General features: G+C 30.3%; 1 protein-coding gene and 1 long non-coding RNA gene across 2 annotated transcripts; both read right to left on the bottom strand.

Annotated features, from left to right (window-relative positions):
• Positions 1-7,690: 7,690 nt before the first annotated feature.
• Positions 7,691-10,510, bottom strand: LOC145823260 (uncharacterized). The gene is made up of 3 exons (XR_014365530.1): positions 10,391-10,510; positions 9,383-9,426; positions 7,691-7,945 (listed from the first exon to the last, which is right to left on the bottom strand). It is a non-coding gene; the product is annotated as an uncharacterized LOC145823260 (long non-coding RNA).
• A 4,060-nt stretch (positions 10,511-14,570) lies between these two features.
• On the bottom strand, positions 14,571-15,305 carry LOC114259042 (uncharacterized). The gene has a single exon (XM_028199029.2). The coding sequence runs from the start codon at positions 15,303-15,305 to the stop codon at positions 14,571-14,573; it is 735 nt and encodes a 244-aa protein (XP_028054830.2).
• Between the last annotated feature and the right edge of the window lie 1,522 nt (positions 15,306-16,827).

The raw sequence follows: 16,827 nt of genomic DNA, 5'->3' as shown, positions 1-16,827 counted from the left end.
AAATCAAGTACAAAAATAATGTAAATTTCCTATTTTGCCCTTCTTTTAAATTAATAAACAATTTAAAAAGTACATTATGACATTGATATTCTCAAAAAATGTACTATCAAAAGGGTAATTTTGGAAAATTAACTTTTTTCAAATGCAATAAGTGTACTACTAAAAAAAGTTGAATTCTCCAAAAGGGACCAATATTTTGGAACGGAGGGAGTAAAAAAGATAAAAAGTCATTAAAAAAATTCAAAAGCTAACAACTCATACCAAAAAGTCAAAGATTCTCTTTTCTCTCTACTTTTTACATATCTTTTCATAAAAAGTCAAAAAGTCATTCTAAATATACTAGTTTTTTTAGTTCATATTTTAGCCAAATAGTCAAAAAATTACTAAATTAGTCTATTCCCAAATGAGGCCTAAATAAAAAAATTCAACGAGTGATGACGTGAATAATAATCTAATTTACTAACATCCACCATTTGGCACTACAATATATAAGAGATTTAGAGATCAAATGTTTTGGACTCTAAAAGTGAAATTTTTGTTACAAAAGATATTTAAAGACCAATTTCTATCATCATGAGTATAGTAGCTAAAAGGTCGTCCTGAAAAGCCAAAAACAAGGCTTTTAGCGACAAAATTTTGAAAATATCACTAATAAATATACTTTTAGGGACAAAATAATTTGGTCTCAAAATAGTTTATTTTTTTAGACAAAAAATTTGGTCAAAAAAGGATAATAATTCATCACTAATATATAATTTTCGTCACTAAAAATATAATGACGACACTTTTTACAACAAAAATATTTAGTCCCTAAAAAATAATTTTGTCCCCAAATTTTGGTCTCTAAAACTGTTAGACTTATTTATTTTGATAATTTATTTAATTATGTTTTTAATTTATTTGAAAGAGAAAAATAGAATCAAAATTTATTTTGATAATTTATTTGAAAGAGAAAAATAGAATCAACATTTATTTTGATAATTTTATATTTTAATTTATTTGAAAGAGAAAAATAGAATCAACATTTATTTTGATAATTTTATATTTTAATTTATTTGAAAGAGAAAAATAGAATCAAAATTTATTTTGTCCCATTATTTCTCACCTAAACCTTTATCTTAAATTTTGTTAGAATGTATTTAATATTTGATTAAATCAGGAGTTCAAGTAGCCCAAAAATAGAGGTTCAAACAGCCCAGCACAGCAGCAGTTCAAAAGGTTCAAGTGAAAGATATTCAAATTTGTAATGATGGAGTAGAAGATATTCAAATTAGTAATGATGGAGTACAACAGGTATAAATGACTACAAATTCAAATTAATACAACTGCTATAAACGGTTATAAGTTCAAATGAATACAACGGCTATAAATGGTTATAGGTTTCATTATATATACCAAAGCTTTTAATGTAAATAAGTTACAAAAAAAACTAGAAAATATTCTTTGATCTATAATCACTCACATCTATTCTCTGAAAAATTCTTTGAGGAATGTTTTTCAATTTTTGTTTACATCCTATTTCAGAAATTATACACTGAGACGTATAGCTTTAAGCCCATCTTTCCAGTGTGAGGTTTACAGAAAAATCAGAGTTTCATTTTTATATCTGTCTTTGAGAGATAATTCTTGTAGCTTTCTGTGAAAGCAAAAACACATTCTTTTCAACCTTGTAAGAGTGTAGTACACTCAGTGTTCTTGACTTAGAAAGTCTATATAAAATCCGTAGAGGATTGCTCCAAAGAGATTGCTAGCACCCCTGTGAAGTTAGAATATAGTGGAAAATCTCAAGTAAAGCTTGAGGAGTGAACGTAGGCCGAGTTGAAGCCGAACCACTCTAAATTTGTTTGCCTCTCTCTCTTATCTCTTTATTTTATTTAAATTACTGTAACTATATTTCACATTTTTACTGTGCTAAAATCAATAACTGACATAGTTGTTAGAATACTTGTTTTAATTATTTTTATTTCATTAATTATATTTATCTATTGTGCTAGTCATAATTTTTATTAGGGTATTATTAATTTTTAATTGTAAAAATCTAATTCACCCCTCTCTTAGATTATCTTTTGACTAACAAAAATCTTAATTTTTTGTAGTGTGACAAAAATAATAATAATAAAATTTATAGCTAATGGAGTAATCAAATGACACACTTTGCTTTCATTAATCTTTTCTTTTCAACTGGTGACAATACTTCAAGCTCATATCCTTTGACTTTGTATAGTTTCAAGTTTATCTACTCCAAACTATTATTCTCGAGCTCATCAAGTGATGAATCATTCAATCAACAATATATATCTCGTTTGAGTTCTTTTATATTCAAAATAATAAAATGGTTGCTTGTAGATGGATGTTAGGTACATTAATGGGTGTGACATACTAAGGATATGATGCATATGAAATTTTGGTCAATTTTGGTATCATTTTCTGTTATTTTATTTTATTTTTGAAAAAAACATATTAAAAAATTTATAAAAATAAGTTGTTTTAGGAAACACCAAGTTATTTTCATATTTTACCAATTTTTTTCTTATTTTAATTTTTATTTATCAAAAATGAAAATTAAAGAAAGATATTGTCTCATGTATATATGTACATACATCATATATATCTCATAAATTATGTGTGTAATATAACCGCAACAATTACATAAATTATTAGTTTTGAATAGTTGATATTACAATTTTACCTTTTGAGACAAATAAAAGTTTTATAAATAGTTCAAAAGTAAATTTTGTTGAATAATCTTGGAAATAAAAAGTGTTACACAGTTTTAATAGTGTTGACATGACACTACCACTCACCAATTAGTATACTAATTGGTATATATTAGAGCATCTCCAACGGTGAATAAAAAATTTCATCAAATCTGAGTTAAAAAATGGTCATTTCCTGAATTTGATACTTCAGGCTCCAACGGTTCATCTTCACCAAATCTATCCCGGGACAACCGGGTGGTCGACCGGCCGGTTGACCGGTTAGGCCAAAAAAATTTTTTTTTTTTTTTTTTTTGCGAATTGTCTGAACTTTTTTTGAACTTTTTGAACTTTTTTCGGGACAACCGGGGTGGTCGACCGGCCGGTTGACCGGTTAGGCAAAAAAAATTTTTTATTTTATTTTTTTTAACGGTTTGAACTTTTTTTCCTGAACTGTTTGAATCTTTTACTGGTTGACCGGTTGGTCAACCGGCCGGGCAACCGGTTGGTCGACCGGTGTAACATTTTCAACGGTCAGTAACAGTGATTTGGTAAAATCTGTGTCTTGATCTCAGTTTGATGTCTTGTTTGCTGAATTCTCATTTTGGTATGACTTTGGTGCAACCGTTGGAGCGTGAAAAAGTGAGTTTTTCATCAAAATTTAAATCTGATGCTGGGTTTGGTTCACCGTTGGAGATGGTCTTCATTCAATATTATAAGACTAATGCTATAGAAATATAATTGTATATAGAATAATGTAGCCATTTATATCATTTCATTAAAAAAAGCAGCATTATGATTATTAATTACAAAATTTATTGTCCTGTATGATTTTCTATATATATATATATATATTTATTTTGTTTGGTAACAACTAAAAAAGTTATTTTTTTTAACTTTTGGTTTGTCATTTTTCTGTATTATTATTATTTTTTATCATCATGTTTTTTTAACTATATATATATATATTTTGTTTCTAGTAATATATTTATATTTTTAAATTTGTATCAACATTTTTACTTTGCTTGTCTAGTTTAGAAAGATTTTTTTTTTTGAAAAATATTTAAAAAAAGGGGCACACTAAGGCCAAGTTTGGCAAGTTGAAAAAAGTTAAAAAGTCAAAAAGTTACTCAAAAAGTTAAAAAGCTATCACTATTCATCAAAAGTCAAAAATTACGGCTGCACAACTCCCAATCCTAATTTTTTCCTACACACTAATTTATACAATTTTTTAATACACATTTTTTCATAAAAAGTCAAAAAGTTAACCCAAACATCCATATTTTTTTCCTCAATTTTTAAGTCCAAAAAGATAAAAAGTGCACTTATTTAGGACACTTCAAATAACCCCTAAAGATTATTTTTAAGCCTTTTTTTTTTGTCAGTAGACTTTTTATTTATTTATTATTTTAAGTTTTCAGGTCCGACTAATTTAGTATACACTACAAAAAATTAAGATTTTAGAGACTAAAATTTAAGAACAAAATTATTTTTTAGGGATCAAATATTTTTGTTACGAAAAATATCATTATATTTTTAGCAACAAAAATTAGATATTAGTGATGAATTATTATCATTTTGGGACCAAATTTTTTGTCTTTAAAAATAAACCATTTTTAGAGTAAATTATTTTGTCCCTAAAAATCTATTTATTAGTGACATTTTCAAAATTTTGTCGCTAAAAGTCTTATTTTTTACTTTTTAGGACGACCTTTAGCCACTATCCTCACAACAATAGAAATTGGTCCCTAAATATCTTTTGCAACAAAAATTTTACTTTTAAAGATCAAAAAATTTAGATTTTAAAACTCTTACATGTTGTAGTGAAAATATAAAAATGCAAATTTGTTATAAAAAAAAAAAATAGAAAAAAAGCATTAAATTAAAATGATTGTAAAAAAAATAATTACCAAATATTTAAGATAATGGGTGATGGCTACCGTTCACCAATAACATATGAACAGACAAAAAGTTAAAAGGGCATTGTCTCTATGCCATCCAAAAACCATGCCCCCCTCACCTACATCTCCTCTCTCTCTCTCTCTCTCTCTCTCTCTCTCTCTACCATACTACATCACAACACAACCACTTTAATTCAAAGATAAGGTTGTGAAAATGAAAGATGTGAGTGGTTCCCACCCAAAAAGACAAAAAAAAAAAAGAAAAAAAAAATTAAATAAAGAAGAATGGGATTAGTGTAGCTTGAATGTAGATGAGCCATATCAAGATGTCTTCATTTATTATATAAATTGGAATTCATATTGGTTATACTTTTGTTTTTGGTTTTATTTTACAAAAAACATATTCGGTGAACAATTTTTCAGTTGATTATTTCTTAATTTTTAGGGTTCTTTTTCATTTTTCTCCACTCAATTTTTAAGAATATTAAAATGTTATTTTAAATTTTCTAAGATTTTTCCACAACAACAAAATCAATAGGTATTTTTGAAATTTTTATTATTTTTAATTTTAAAAATACAAAAACGAAATTGAAGGCAACATAACCCAAAGAGTTTTATTTCAAATAATGATAGGATGAGCGTAGCTTGAAGCATTGAAAAGCTAATATTTTGTGCTTGAAACTTCAACAACAAAAGCTATAAGTGAGGGTCAACGTGAACTGCAAACAATTCAGATTCTATTCAAGAAATCTTAAGTTTTAATACTAACTAACAATTCTTGGTAACTCGAATTTTCATAGCCAAAATAACTCAAATGTTTCAAAACGACGTCGTTTTGATACATTCGAGCCATTCAAGCTACACAAATTCGAACTATCAAATATTTTTCAATACTAATATCTTATTTTACTTTATATGTAACAATTAATTGTATATATTCTAAGTTTGCAGTCTTAGATGGGTTCAAAGGGCCTCACTAAGATCGGTTATCAAATATATATATAAAGCAAGTGTAACAGCACTGTTGAATTCAGAATTATAAATTGGCCATACAACAAGTATCTAATTATAAGTCTAGGAAAATGCTTGTATTTATAAATGTTCACATGTAAGTCTAATGTTACATAAATTATGCACAAAATTTTGACAGAGTAATGAGGTTAATTAGATTCAATTAGCAAAATAAATATTAGTTTAAACATGCTATTATTACATCATTTGGTTTATATATATATATATATATATATTTGAGTACGTTAGATTAGAGACTGAAGCTTGACTTTTAATGGAAATCATGAACTAGAATTTTCACCTTAAAAAAAATGAAGATGTTAGGGCTAGGCAAGTATTTATCTGATCTGTCAAAATTGAATATTGAATCAATCCACCACAGAATGGATGGTTTCGAGTATGCGAATGCGGTTGCATTTTTTCTAATCTGTCTAAGTTCTGAAGGATGGCGGATGAGAGGTCACTCAACTTAATCAGATCTGCCAACATTCCTAAGAAAATGATGTTATACTTTTATGATTTATGTTTTTTTTAAAACAATTTTTTTTTAGTAATTATAAGAAATATGAAAGTAAAACCTTTATTTTTCTTATAAAAAATGAAGAATAAAAAATTTTGATCCCAAAATAATAAAAAATTACCAAAAAGTAGTTCAAAAAAAGCCCAAAATAGTAAAGTCTCCCAAACAGATCCTCATCCGCTTGTCAATCTATACAGTCTGCTCAATCTGCATCTGCTAACTAAACGGACATATATAAATTGATTTGTTCAAATCTACTCAAGTTTGAAAAAATGACAAATAAGAATTTACCTAACTCAATCTGTGAGCATTCCTAAAAAGTGTAAGAGGAAAATAAGAGAAGCTAAAATAGATAGAGGAGAATTATGATCTTGGGATAGGGTTAAATGATGCCTTAAAAATATTATAATTAACTGAGAAAATGAGATTCACATATTGATGATAGGTTATAGAGAAACAAGAAGGTAACATGGTAGGGGAGCATGACATTTAGTGATGAGTGATAAGTGAGGCGGTACTCAAGTCCACCTAATAATTTTGAGAAAGAGAGAGGGGGAGACTCAATTAAATGGTTTTAAAGATTTGTACCAAACCGTCTTCAAGATTTCTATTTGTGGGCACTTGGGTTATGTCACCTAATCCGTGGTCCCCAATAGTTTGGTCATCAAATGTGGGTGGTCTCCAGTGCACTAGTTACATCTACCCCTCTTTAGTGTAGGACCCAAATGGTCTCCCAAAATTGAAATTTTTTTGAACATTTCACTGCTCATTGTTAAAAATGCAATATCAAATTTATAGTTGTTTTTTTTATCAGTAAAAAAAAGAAAAAAAAAAGAATTATAAATTCATCTTTAACTGTTTTTTATTTTGAAATAAAAATATATGAACCATCTCTTTCATAACCATTTTATGATGTAACAATGATAATTCAAATTTGCGTGTCAAAAATATTGTTTTTTTAACAATGTTGCTTGTATAAATACTAGTTTGCTGCGTTGAGGCTATTGCTTTTTGCTTCATTTTGTCCATATAATTGGCTCAAACGTTTTTTTTTTTTAATGAGTTGAGTTAACACAAATAATATTATTAAATTACTAAATTTTATATTAAATTTGATACAATGTTAAATATTTTATTTTTTGGCTTTTTTTTTTTGACAAATTGCATGACCATAGCAGCCCACATGAATGCATTGAGGGCAAAAGACTGTGTGTGAGGTCTACCTCACGAGCAAGGATCCTCTCCTTGGACTTCCTACCTCACACATTTTGTGGCCCATTTGTAGAAACTCTTACTAGAAATGGACATCTTAGCAATTATCAAGTTCCTCCAAAGGATAACTGAGACCTTCTGTTACACATTATCTTTAAGCCTGTTTTGTGGGATCCACATTTCTTGTCACTCATCCACTTGGAAAACAAAGGTTAAATGTTTTTATGATTTAAAATGTCATGACTCAAACCCGCCTCTAAAAGTTTGGTCCATGATCGACCTGTACGTAGGCCTCAAACAGAAATTTTAGAATAATATTTAACCACATATGGGGCCTTAAGCGGAAGCAATATCAATAAAATGCAACATCCATTGAGCTTGTACATACATGATGGCTTAATTAATTTAGCATTTACATATATTCCCATAATTACATATACAATCACAAAATTACGCAGATCTCACACAAACTTAAATAAGACTCCAAAAATTACATAACTCCCAGTAATCAAAAGTAAGGCCTCAACACGGAGGCGTACCCCAGGCGCGGCTTGGCAAACAGGTTGGCCCCAATACAATTCTAGTGTCAATCCCCGATGGCTCACCTACATAAACATGCATAAAAACAGAGTGAGCAAGGCTCAATGAATAATAGTACGTGATAATCCAATAACTAACTTGAATCAGAAGGTATATAAATGCAGAGAACTTATAGTTAATCTGATTTTGTACTAATTTCAGGACAACCTTAGGCCCAGTCTTTAAACAGAATGGCTTTAAGCCCTTGAACAGAGTGGCATTAAGCCCTTAAACAGAATGGCATTAAGCCCTTTAACAGAATGGCATTAAGCCCTTGAACGTATTAACATTAAGCTTTACACATATTGGCATATAGCCCTTGAACATACTTGTATGAACACAAGAGGTGTCTCACACGGATTCTAGAGGTGACTCACGTCGTAGCACTTAGTTCCGTGTAGCATTTTGCTCCATACCAGAAATCATTAGGTCTTAAAGACCGATCAATTCATATCATGTTATAACATAGCATAAACGGAACGGATAAATAGAAACATATTCATACATATTCTTAATTATGCTTGAATCAGAAACAGAAATCAGAGTTCATGCTTGATTATAATCCACCCGTACAAGACTGTCGGTGGTACCATTCGTACAAGACCGTCAATGGCAAAACATAACCCACCCGTACAAGACCGTCGATGGCAAAACATAACCCACCCGTACAAGACCGTCGGTGGCAAGAGATATCTCGTAACTTACTTGAACCACGATATTATTACCCCCGGGCAAGGGCCATAAGACCACGGTATTATTACCCCCGGGTAAGGGCCTTGTGCTTAGGATGCCATGAATACTTTTACATATATGGATAATCATTCATTAACTCATAACGTAATAGGGCATTTCTTGTTATATCATGTCATTATCGTGCGCTTAACAAAATGGAATAATTCACATTCTCATGTGGGTCACTTAATGATGTTAAACTTTTGCGTTCATGTTGTAGATTCGGAATCACTTTGAGTTCATATGGATTTACATAACTTTCCAATTATTCTGATTCTTCGAAGATGAACAACAAAGTCTCTTTATTCATTAAGAAATGGTATGGTTCACTTGAGCTATTACTCAGTAACATACACCTTTATTTAATCATTCATATATGTTAATATGGTTGACCCGTAACTAACAGAGTATTATTGGTAACCATTGCATCATTCGCCTGAGTTAATGCAGTTAACTTAAGTTTAACAGAACGTTCTTGATAAATATTAACGAAAGGTAAACACATTTTACCGATTGAAGGATTCCAGAGATACCGGAATACCATAGTTCCATTTATTAGCTATTGACAGGACATAATGATTTTAAAGTCATACCGATGTATGCCAATCTTTCAACGTTCACATTGACTTCCAATCGTCATAAATGTTCATGTATCACTTACGAAGAACAGAGCATTAGTGACAATAATTATTAATGGTAAATAAAATGTACATTTCCGTAGTATTACTCACAGTGGTAGGTCTCTGAAGCGGTGGAACGATGTCCTCGTCTTGACCTACAAACATAATGCACATAACAGAATATGAGAATAAAACCAATCTCTTTCTTATTCTTTAATCAATAGCCATGGTGGTTCTAGACTCATTAGTCCTCCATAGGTTATAATCCATGCCTCAAGATAAGAGGAAGTGATAGGAGAAAGGTTCCGACGAAGAAACGGTACAAAACCGGTAGACAGAAAGTGAGAAACTCTCACTAATTTGGGCATAACTATTTCTGTATTTAGAATTTGGGAGTGAGACCACCACCATTGGAAACTAGACTTCCGGGGCTTCATTTTAGGCTCAAGAATCACTCAAAACGGAGTCCGGAGGCAAAAGATATGCTTGTTCAAAGTTGACGGAGCAGAGATGTCTCCCGCACGTTCAGGAAACAGGGCCGCACGTGCGGGAATAGGGCCGCACGTGCGGCACGACGTGCCTTTTTAGCAGAAACAAAATTGGTTTTGGGGCTGAACTGCCGCACGTGCGGCGGTCTTTCCGCACGTGCGACGATGGGTGATTTTTTGTCCGAAAATGGTGTTTTGATTAGGATCTTCTCATTTTCAAAATCAAACTTCAAATTCATGTAAATCAAAGCCCAAAACCCTTTAATACATGCTAAATTTCACATTATTAGCTTCCATTAAACATCATAATCTCAAACTACTACTCAATTCCCAAACACACAAACAAGGGCAATCTCCCTTTAATTCCATATGACAATTCAATTCCCTTATATTTGATACATATATACATAAGATATAAGGACAACCATGTGTATTCAACATAAGAAATCAAAGAATAAGATGTATTCCTTCCATACAACTCAATTACTTCCAAACAACCAAGTGATAAGAACATCTTCCCAATTCAACAATTAACACACACACAACTCCAATTACCACCTTAATCTCACAAATGAAAGGGAATTCTTACTCAAATCCAAGAAAGATGTTGGACTAGGTAGATTAAACTCACCTTGAGCTTCCATCTCTAAACCTTCTCAATTTTCTTCCTTGTTGAACTTCTCCTTCCCTCTAAAATTCTCCTCTTCTAATTCTCCCTCAGGAGATATTTTGAATAGTGGCCCTAGATCAAATAGGCAAAGGACATATATATCTAAAATGTGAATAAAGACGAAAATCAACCAGTTTAATCATTCCAAGTCAAAATTTCACAGAAAATCATATTATAACCTAAAAGTCATGCTAATCTCAAATATAGAATTAATTTCAAATTATTGGGCCTCTAAGGCCTTCAATTTACAGTACAAAGTTAGTTACCCAAACATGTGTTAACAGACCAGACAAATTAAATTTCTAATTAATTTTCCCAAATAGTTCTAAAAATTCTCATTAACATATCCGAATACTCAATTTTGATTTTTGAACCCATAAAGGTCGGTAATTTCAATTTTTAAAGCTGTGACTCAACAGGTAATTCCTCAATTTGAACAGATATAATCAAATTAAAATGCCTCAACTCACAAGGACATAAAAGCAATTTCGGTTACAGATTTTGGGGTCGTTACATGAAAAACAAACAAATATGATAAAAATAAATAAAAATTGGGAACAACTGCAATAAAATGGTATAAATTTAAAATAATTGCATAAAGATAGAAGTACAAGAGTTAGTTACACAATCCAATGCATAAATTGTATGTACTCTATGACATTGCAATTACCTTATGTTGATGGTATTTATTTTTATTTTTAACAATTTGTGAGTCCTACTTAAACTATGTTTGTTTGTTGTTTTGAAAAGTTGGTAAAAAGTTAATTTTTGGCTTTTTACCAAGCTTTTTGACTTTTTTAGAAGTGATTTGGGAAGTTGGTAAAAAGCTGACTTTTTGCTTTTTAGTTTAATATTTATTTATGGTGTCAAATCAAATTAAAATGATCAAGATACCATTAGACTGATCAAGATACCCTTAGACTCCATTAGCCTTATCAAATTAAAATGATCAAACAAAATACATACCCTAATTTGTAATTTTAGGACTGCGTTTTTGACGCTTCCTAAAGGAATTTTGTTGCCTTTTTGACAACCATGTTTTTGGATATTTTGTCAAAAAACGTGACTTTTTACTATGTTTCCAAAATGACAGAGAAATAGCATGTGATTGCTAATCCTGTAGACTGTCAATCTCTTCTCATAATCTAATTAGCATTCCCATAAAAGAGTTGAAATTACTGATCCAATCCATTGATTTGGTTGACAGAAGATCATTTTACCTTTCATTTTGTTCTTTCTTTCTCAATTTTTAAATAATAGTTTTTAAAAAAAAATTATTTAAATTATTTTTACTTAATAAATCGTAAGTAAAAATTACTCTAAATAATTTAATACAAATTGTAATAAAAAATAAATTCTAAATAAACTCTAAGTAGCTCAAATAAACTTCACTAAACAGAGGGATCTACATTTGTACCCTTTTGTGACAAACACATGTGATGATGTTCAAGTATGTACCATGTAGGATTGTAGTGGATCAGGATGATGTTTTTTCTTTTGTTTTCTTTCTTTTACAATAAGGATAAGGCTAATGGAGTCGTGTCATACAATGGGGCTATATCCAATATTGTATGTGTTCTCTGAGCTGGCCAAGCAGACTTTAAATACCAAGTTTGCTAATGGTTTTGTCCTTAGTACAGTACAGGTCACATGTGTATGTATTTTGTTTTAATCTTCAAACAGAAAAGATAGAGACTCAAAAAAAAAAAAAAAAATAAATAAATAAATAAATCAAGCTATTTATCTTGAATTGTGATGTATGATCTAAATTCAATTTTTGTATAACAGAACTCATACTTAAAATAAATTTCATAAATCTCAACCACACAATGTTTATACTAAATATTTTTTGACCAAAATTTTTAAGTTCATAATATTACTAATCTTTAAATGCTATCATCCTTAGAATACTATAAGATTTTAATATGATTAATATAACAACAGTTATAAATTCAGAAACAAAATTAAAAAATTATTCATAATTTACAATTTAGGGTCAAGATTCATTTATGAAGGGTTTCACAATAACAAAATTAGATCTACACTGTAATTTAAATTTTTAAATATATTTATTGTTTTCTTTGATTTTTCTTTCACGATTTATAGACTTTCTGCTAATATAATTGCAATTTAAATAACATATACCCGTTTCCTGAACAACAAATTTCAATTACATTTTAGATTATGTTTGAAACATATTATGACAGATTTAGAAAGGACACTCAAAAAAAGAAGAAAAAAAAAAAAACTGAATAAATTTACTAAATTTTGTATAAACGTGTGCATGTTTGCCCTCAATCATAATGTCACAAGTCGGTAACAATACATTTATCAAATTTTGTTACACACAAAATGTGAAATTATTATTATTATCATTATTATTATTATTATTATAATTATTTGTTTCACGAATTACAATATTTATTTATAATGAATATATAGTAGATTAAAGAGGTGCATTTTGGTCACACAAGTCTCACCAGTTGCTACACAACTAACCAACCACTAACTGAAAGGGGTACCTTTCCAAAAGTATGTGAACAAACTCTAGATAGACTGTTTCACAAGTTTTCCATTTTTTTTTGTTACCTTTAAATTAAAGAAAAAGAATGTTTGACACTTTTCAAAAAAGTTATCTTAGATCATCTCTAATATTTACCCAAATTTTTTATCAAATTTAAATTTGATGAAAAATGAATTTAGCTGCTGCTTCAATGATTGCATCAAATATGTATCAAATTGAGAATTTCACTTTTCTTTCGTCAAATTGAGGGTAAATATGTCTTTTATCAAATCACTGTTCATTACCGTTGCCAGATGTCCTCCCATATGACCACCTCAAGGAAAAAATTTGTGAAAAAATTACACTGATTGGTGACCACTCGGTTGTCCTTCAGGTCGACCACCTCAAGGCAAAAAAATAAAATAAAAATTTACACTGGCCGGTCGATCGGCTAGACATCCGCCCGATCAAACACCTTAAGGCAAAAAATAAAAATAAAATTTAGACTGGTCGGTCGACCGGCTGAACATCTGCTCGGTTGTTCACTCGATCGATCGTGTTCTGATGAAACTCCAAAATTCTCCGTTGGAGCATTTGATATCAAAGGGAGTTTTTATTCAAATTTTTATTTAAATTTGATGAAAAAATTGATGCACCGTTGGAAATACTCTTAGGCGATGTGTTTAGATCATAGACATAAATATATATATATATATATATATATTTTATTTATTTATTCTATTTTTATATTTGATCATATCTTTGAAACCATTGTAATAATGGTTGTATGGTGTGAGTAGCGACGGTGGTGGTGGGGTATGATGGTGGCAGTAGTAATGTGATAATATTTGTAAAATTTTAGTTTAAATGTTTTTTTTCAATTTTTAAAGTAAACAATAGTTTCTGAATATGTTTATTTTACTCTAACTGTTTTGTTCTGGTATATCAAATGCCAAATATAGGAAGAGTGAAAATTTGTTTATTAGAAAGGAAAAGTTGCTCTAATTATGCTTAAAATTACATGTTCACACAGTACAAGTTGTATGGCCCGTTTGAACCATCAATAATTCTACGATTCTATAAATTAGAAGATTCTTAACAAAATAATAATATTAAAATAAATAAAATAAAACTCATAACGTCTTGTCTGCATAAAAACTTATAAATTAATCAACTATGATTTATTTTGAAAAGTGGGTTAAAAGGTACTTCTCAATTTTTAATTCACTTCCTCCGTCATAAAAAAAGTCAAAAAACCAAAAAAAAACTAAAAAGCTAGTTAACTTAGTTGGCCACCATGGCACCATGACTCTCGGGGTTAGTCCCAATAAGGAGGGCAATCACTTGGTTACTTTATAAGGGTGAAAGAATAACTCCTGACTTTTGTAGATCAAAAATAAAATTAAAAAAAAATGAAAACTTATAAATTCAACACACTCAACCCCTTCCTTTAGTGAATTTATTATTGCATAGATAATTTCTACAAAGATGAAAAATCATGCAATATGGACCTAATGTAACTGATTGGATCAACATCTTTAGAGAAGTTTAAAAAAAACCAAAAAAACACAAAAGTGATTGTTTTTTCTTGCAAAAATGATAATCACTCACAATAAAACATTAAAAAACACACATTTTTCAAGTGGGTTTTATATCTTGAAACAAAAGAGACCATAGTGGCTGAACTCCATCATCATCACCAACCATTTTTTCTTTGCCATAGTGATTATTGACCCTTGGGCTCAAATCACCTACTTCCAAAGGCCATGACATATCTGGGCTTTTGTTGACAAAAAACAATCTCTCTTGAACTCTACTGTCCAATGGGCCCGATACGACCGGGCTTCGGTTTATGGATCTCTCTTGCATTTTCCCATCTAGAGGCCCAGAAACACTTAGGCTCCTACTTGTCACCATCATTCTCTCATGGGTCCTCCTATCCAAAGGTCCGGACCTCATTATGCTCCTGTTTGTGACCATAACCTTCTCTTGGCTGAACTCCTTTGAACTATGGTGCTTCCTTAGGGCTCCAGTCCAATGAGCCTGGAAAGGGGTTAACTCAGGCACAGTGGAGCTATCCGAATCCCTAAAAAGAGCCCACTTGCCAATGCTTTTTTTGAAGCTCTTCCTGGCCTTGTTGATGGCTAAAAAGAGCCTCAAAACGCTTCGCGGGCCATCTCCAACCTCCTTTCGGGCAAGTTTGAGAATCTCTAGCCTGTGTTTGGCTACGGAGATCCCCATGCTTTGGAGAAATTCGTGGTTGAAGGATTTCAAATCCTCCTCTTCGAGCTCATTGCGAGTGAATATGAGACCATACTCGTATGTGAGCGAGCGGTGGAGGCCGCTTTTTGACAGCCAGGAGAACCAGTCCATGGCTAATTGGTGATCATGTTTGATGCTTTTGATATATACAAGAAGTTGTTGAGAAGGTGAAGAAGATATGTAAATGAATGGGCTTAAAGGGGAGTCATTTCTTACTTTCCTCTGTATATATGCAATTTAAAACAATGCATCATTAGTGTGATGAAATTGTTAGGTGTTACTCATCATTTTTTTGGCTATGCTACCAGTTTTGTTTTAAATCTCCCAACCAATTCCATAACTTGCTTTCAGAACTCCCAACTGGTGTTCTGTCCAGAAAACTTGTCTCTAGAATTCATTACAAGAAGTTGTTGAGAAGTAGCTATGATTTTAAATATTGGCTGATACGTACAAATCATATCAATCATATATATTTTTGTTTTGACTTTTTGACGTTGATACACCCCAGGATATATGCAATTAGAATGAAAATTGCATGCATATTGGTTGATTTACAACCCGATTCACCGTCAATCAAGTCAATTTGACTGTTAAAATTTCATCTTCTTGTTGATAATTTTAAAAATTGGATAAATTATATTTGTACTCTCTATAGTTTGTCTTTTTACGTTAATTTGACCTTTATAATTTTAATTGCATTAATTTTATTTTTCTATTGCGTTAGTTTGATCTAATTAATAACAATATTTTAGAAATTATACTGAAATCAATACGTAAAATAGTCAATTCATTATTCTCAAAGTGATTGAGGGATTAACGTTCAAATTGAAATAGTATATTCTCCTTTAAATGGCAGGATTAACATCTAATTTGAAAAGATCTAATTCCTTTTTAATGAATAATTTTTCTTTTGATTATTGTCTAATTTACTAATTGAACTAAATTGTCATAATGATAAAAATTTAAAAAGTAAAATTGATATAATTAAAAATCAAATTAACAAAAAAGAAAAATGACAAGGACCACAAATATTAGTTGCTCTTAAAATTTTATGAGTGCCACTCGATTCTTGATAAGTATTAAATAATTTATCTACCTTATGTTTTCTAATTCCCAATTTGTCCCCATTATAAGTTGTAGTTGAAAAATAATAATGTTATTTAAATGGTTACTAATTCCCAACTTGTACTCGTTATAAGAAGTAGATGAGACGGTGAAGATATAAATGAATGGGCTTAAAAGAGGGTCATTTCTCACTTCCCTCCGGTGGTCACACATCAGGTTAGGTCAGGTGATATTTTATCTATTATTTATTCAAAATTTAGTAGATTAAAAAAAATAAATTAGCATTGGCCCACCAATTTGGTGAATGTGGATTGAGTGGATCATACGGGTTGACGGATAGATGCGATCGGTTTGGCGGAATAGACTTCACAAATTTTGGATTTTTTTTGAGTTATAATTCATAACTTTTACAATCTTCAATAACTAGTAATATGAAAAAATCTATATTATTTGTGTATAATTTGTCAGAGCACCACACATGCATATTTTTAAGGTATTATTTTTTATTTTCATAAAAAAAAATTATTATTTCTACTCTGTTGTTACTTGTTAGTAATTGTTTTTTGAA

This window comes from Camellia sinensis, chromosome 4 (genome assembly GCF_055761805.1).
Source record: "Camellia sinensis isolate YWXY chromosome 4, ASM5576180v1, whole genome shotgun sequence".
In the NCBI taxonomy this organism is placed as follows: domain Eukaryota; kingdom Viridiplantae; phylum Streptophyta; class Magnoliopsida; order Ericales; family Theaceae; genus Camellia; species Camellia sinensis.
Note: the sequence above shows the minus strand (reverse complement) of the source record. Positions and strands in the feature narration are given on the sequence as shown.

What these genes read in the sequence shown, in the direction of transcription:
- LOC114259042 (XM_028199029.2), bottom strand. Translation starts at nt 15,305, where the DNA reads ATGGACTGGTTCTCCTGGCTGTCAAAAAGCGGCCTCCACCGCTCGCTC.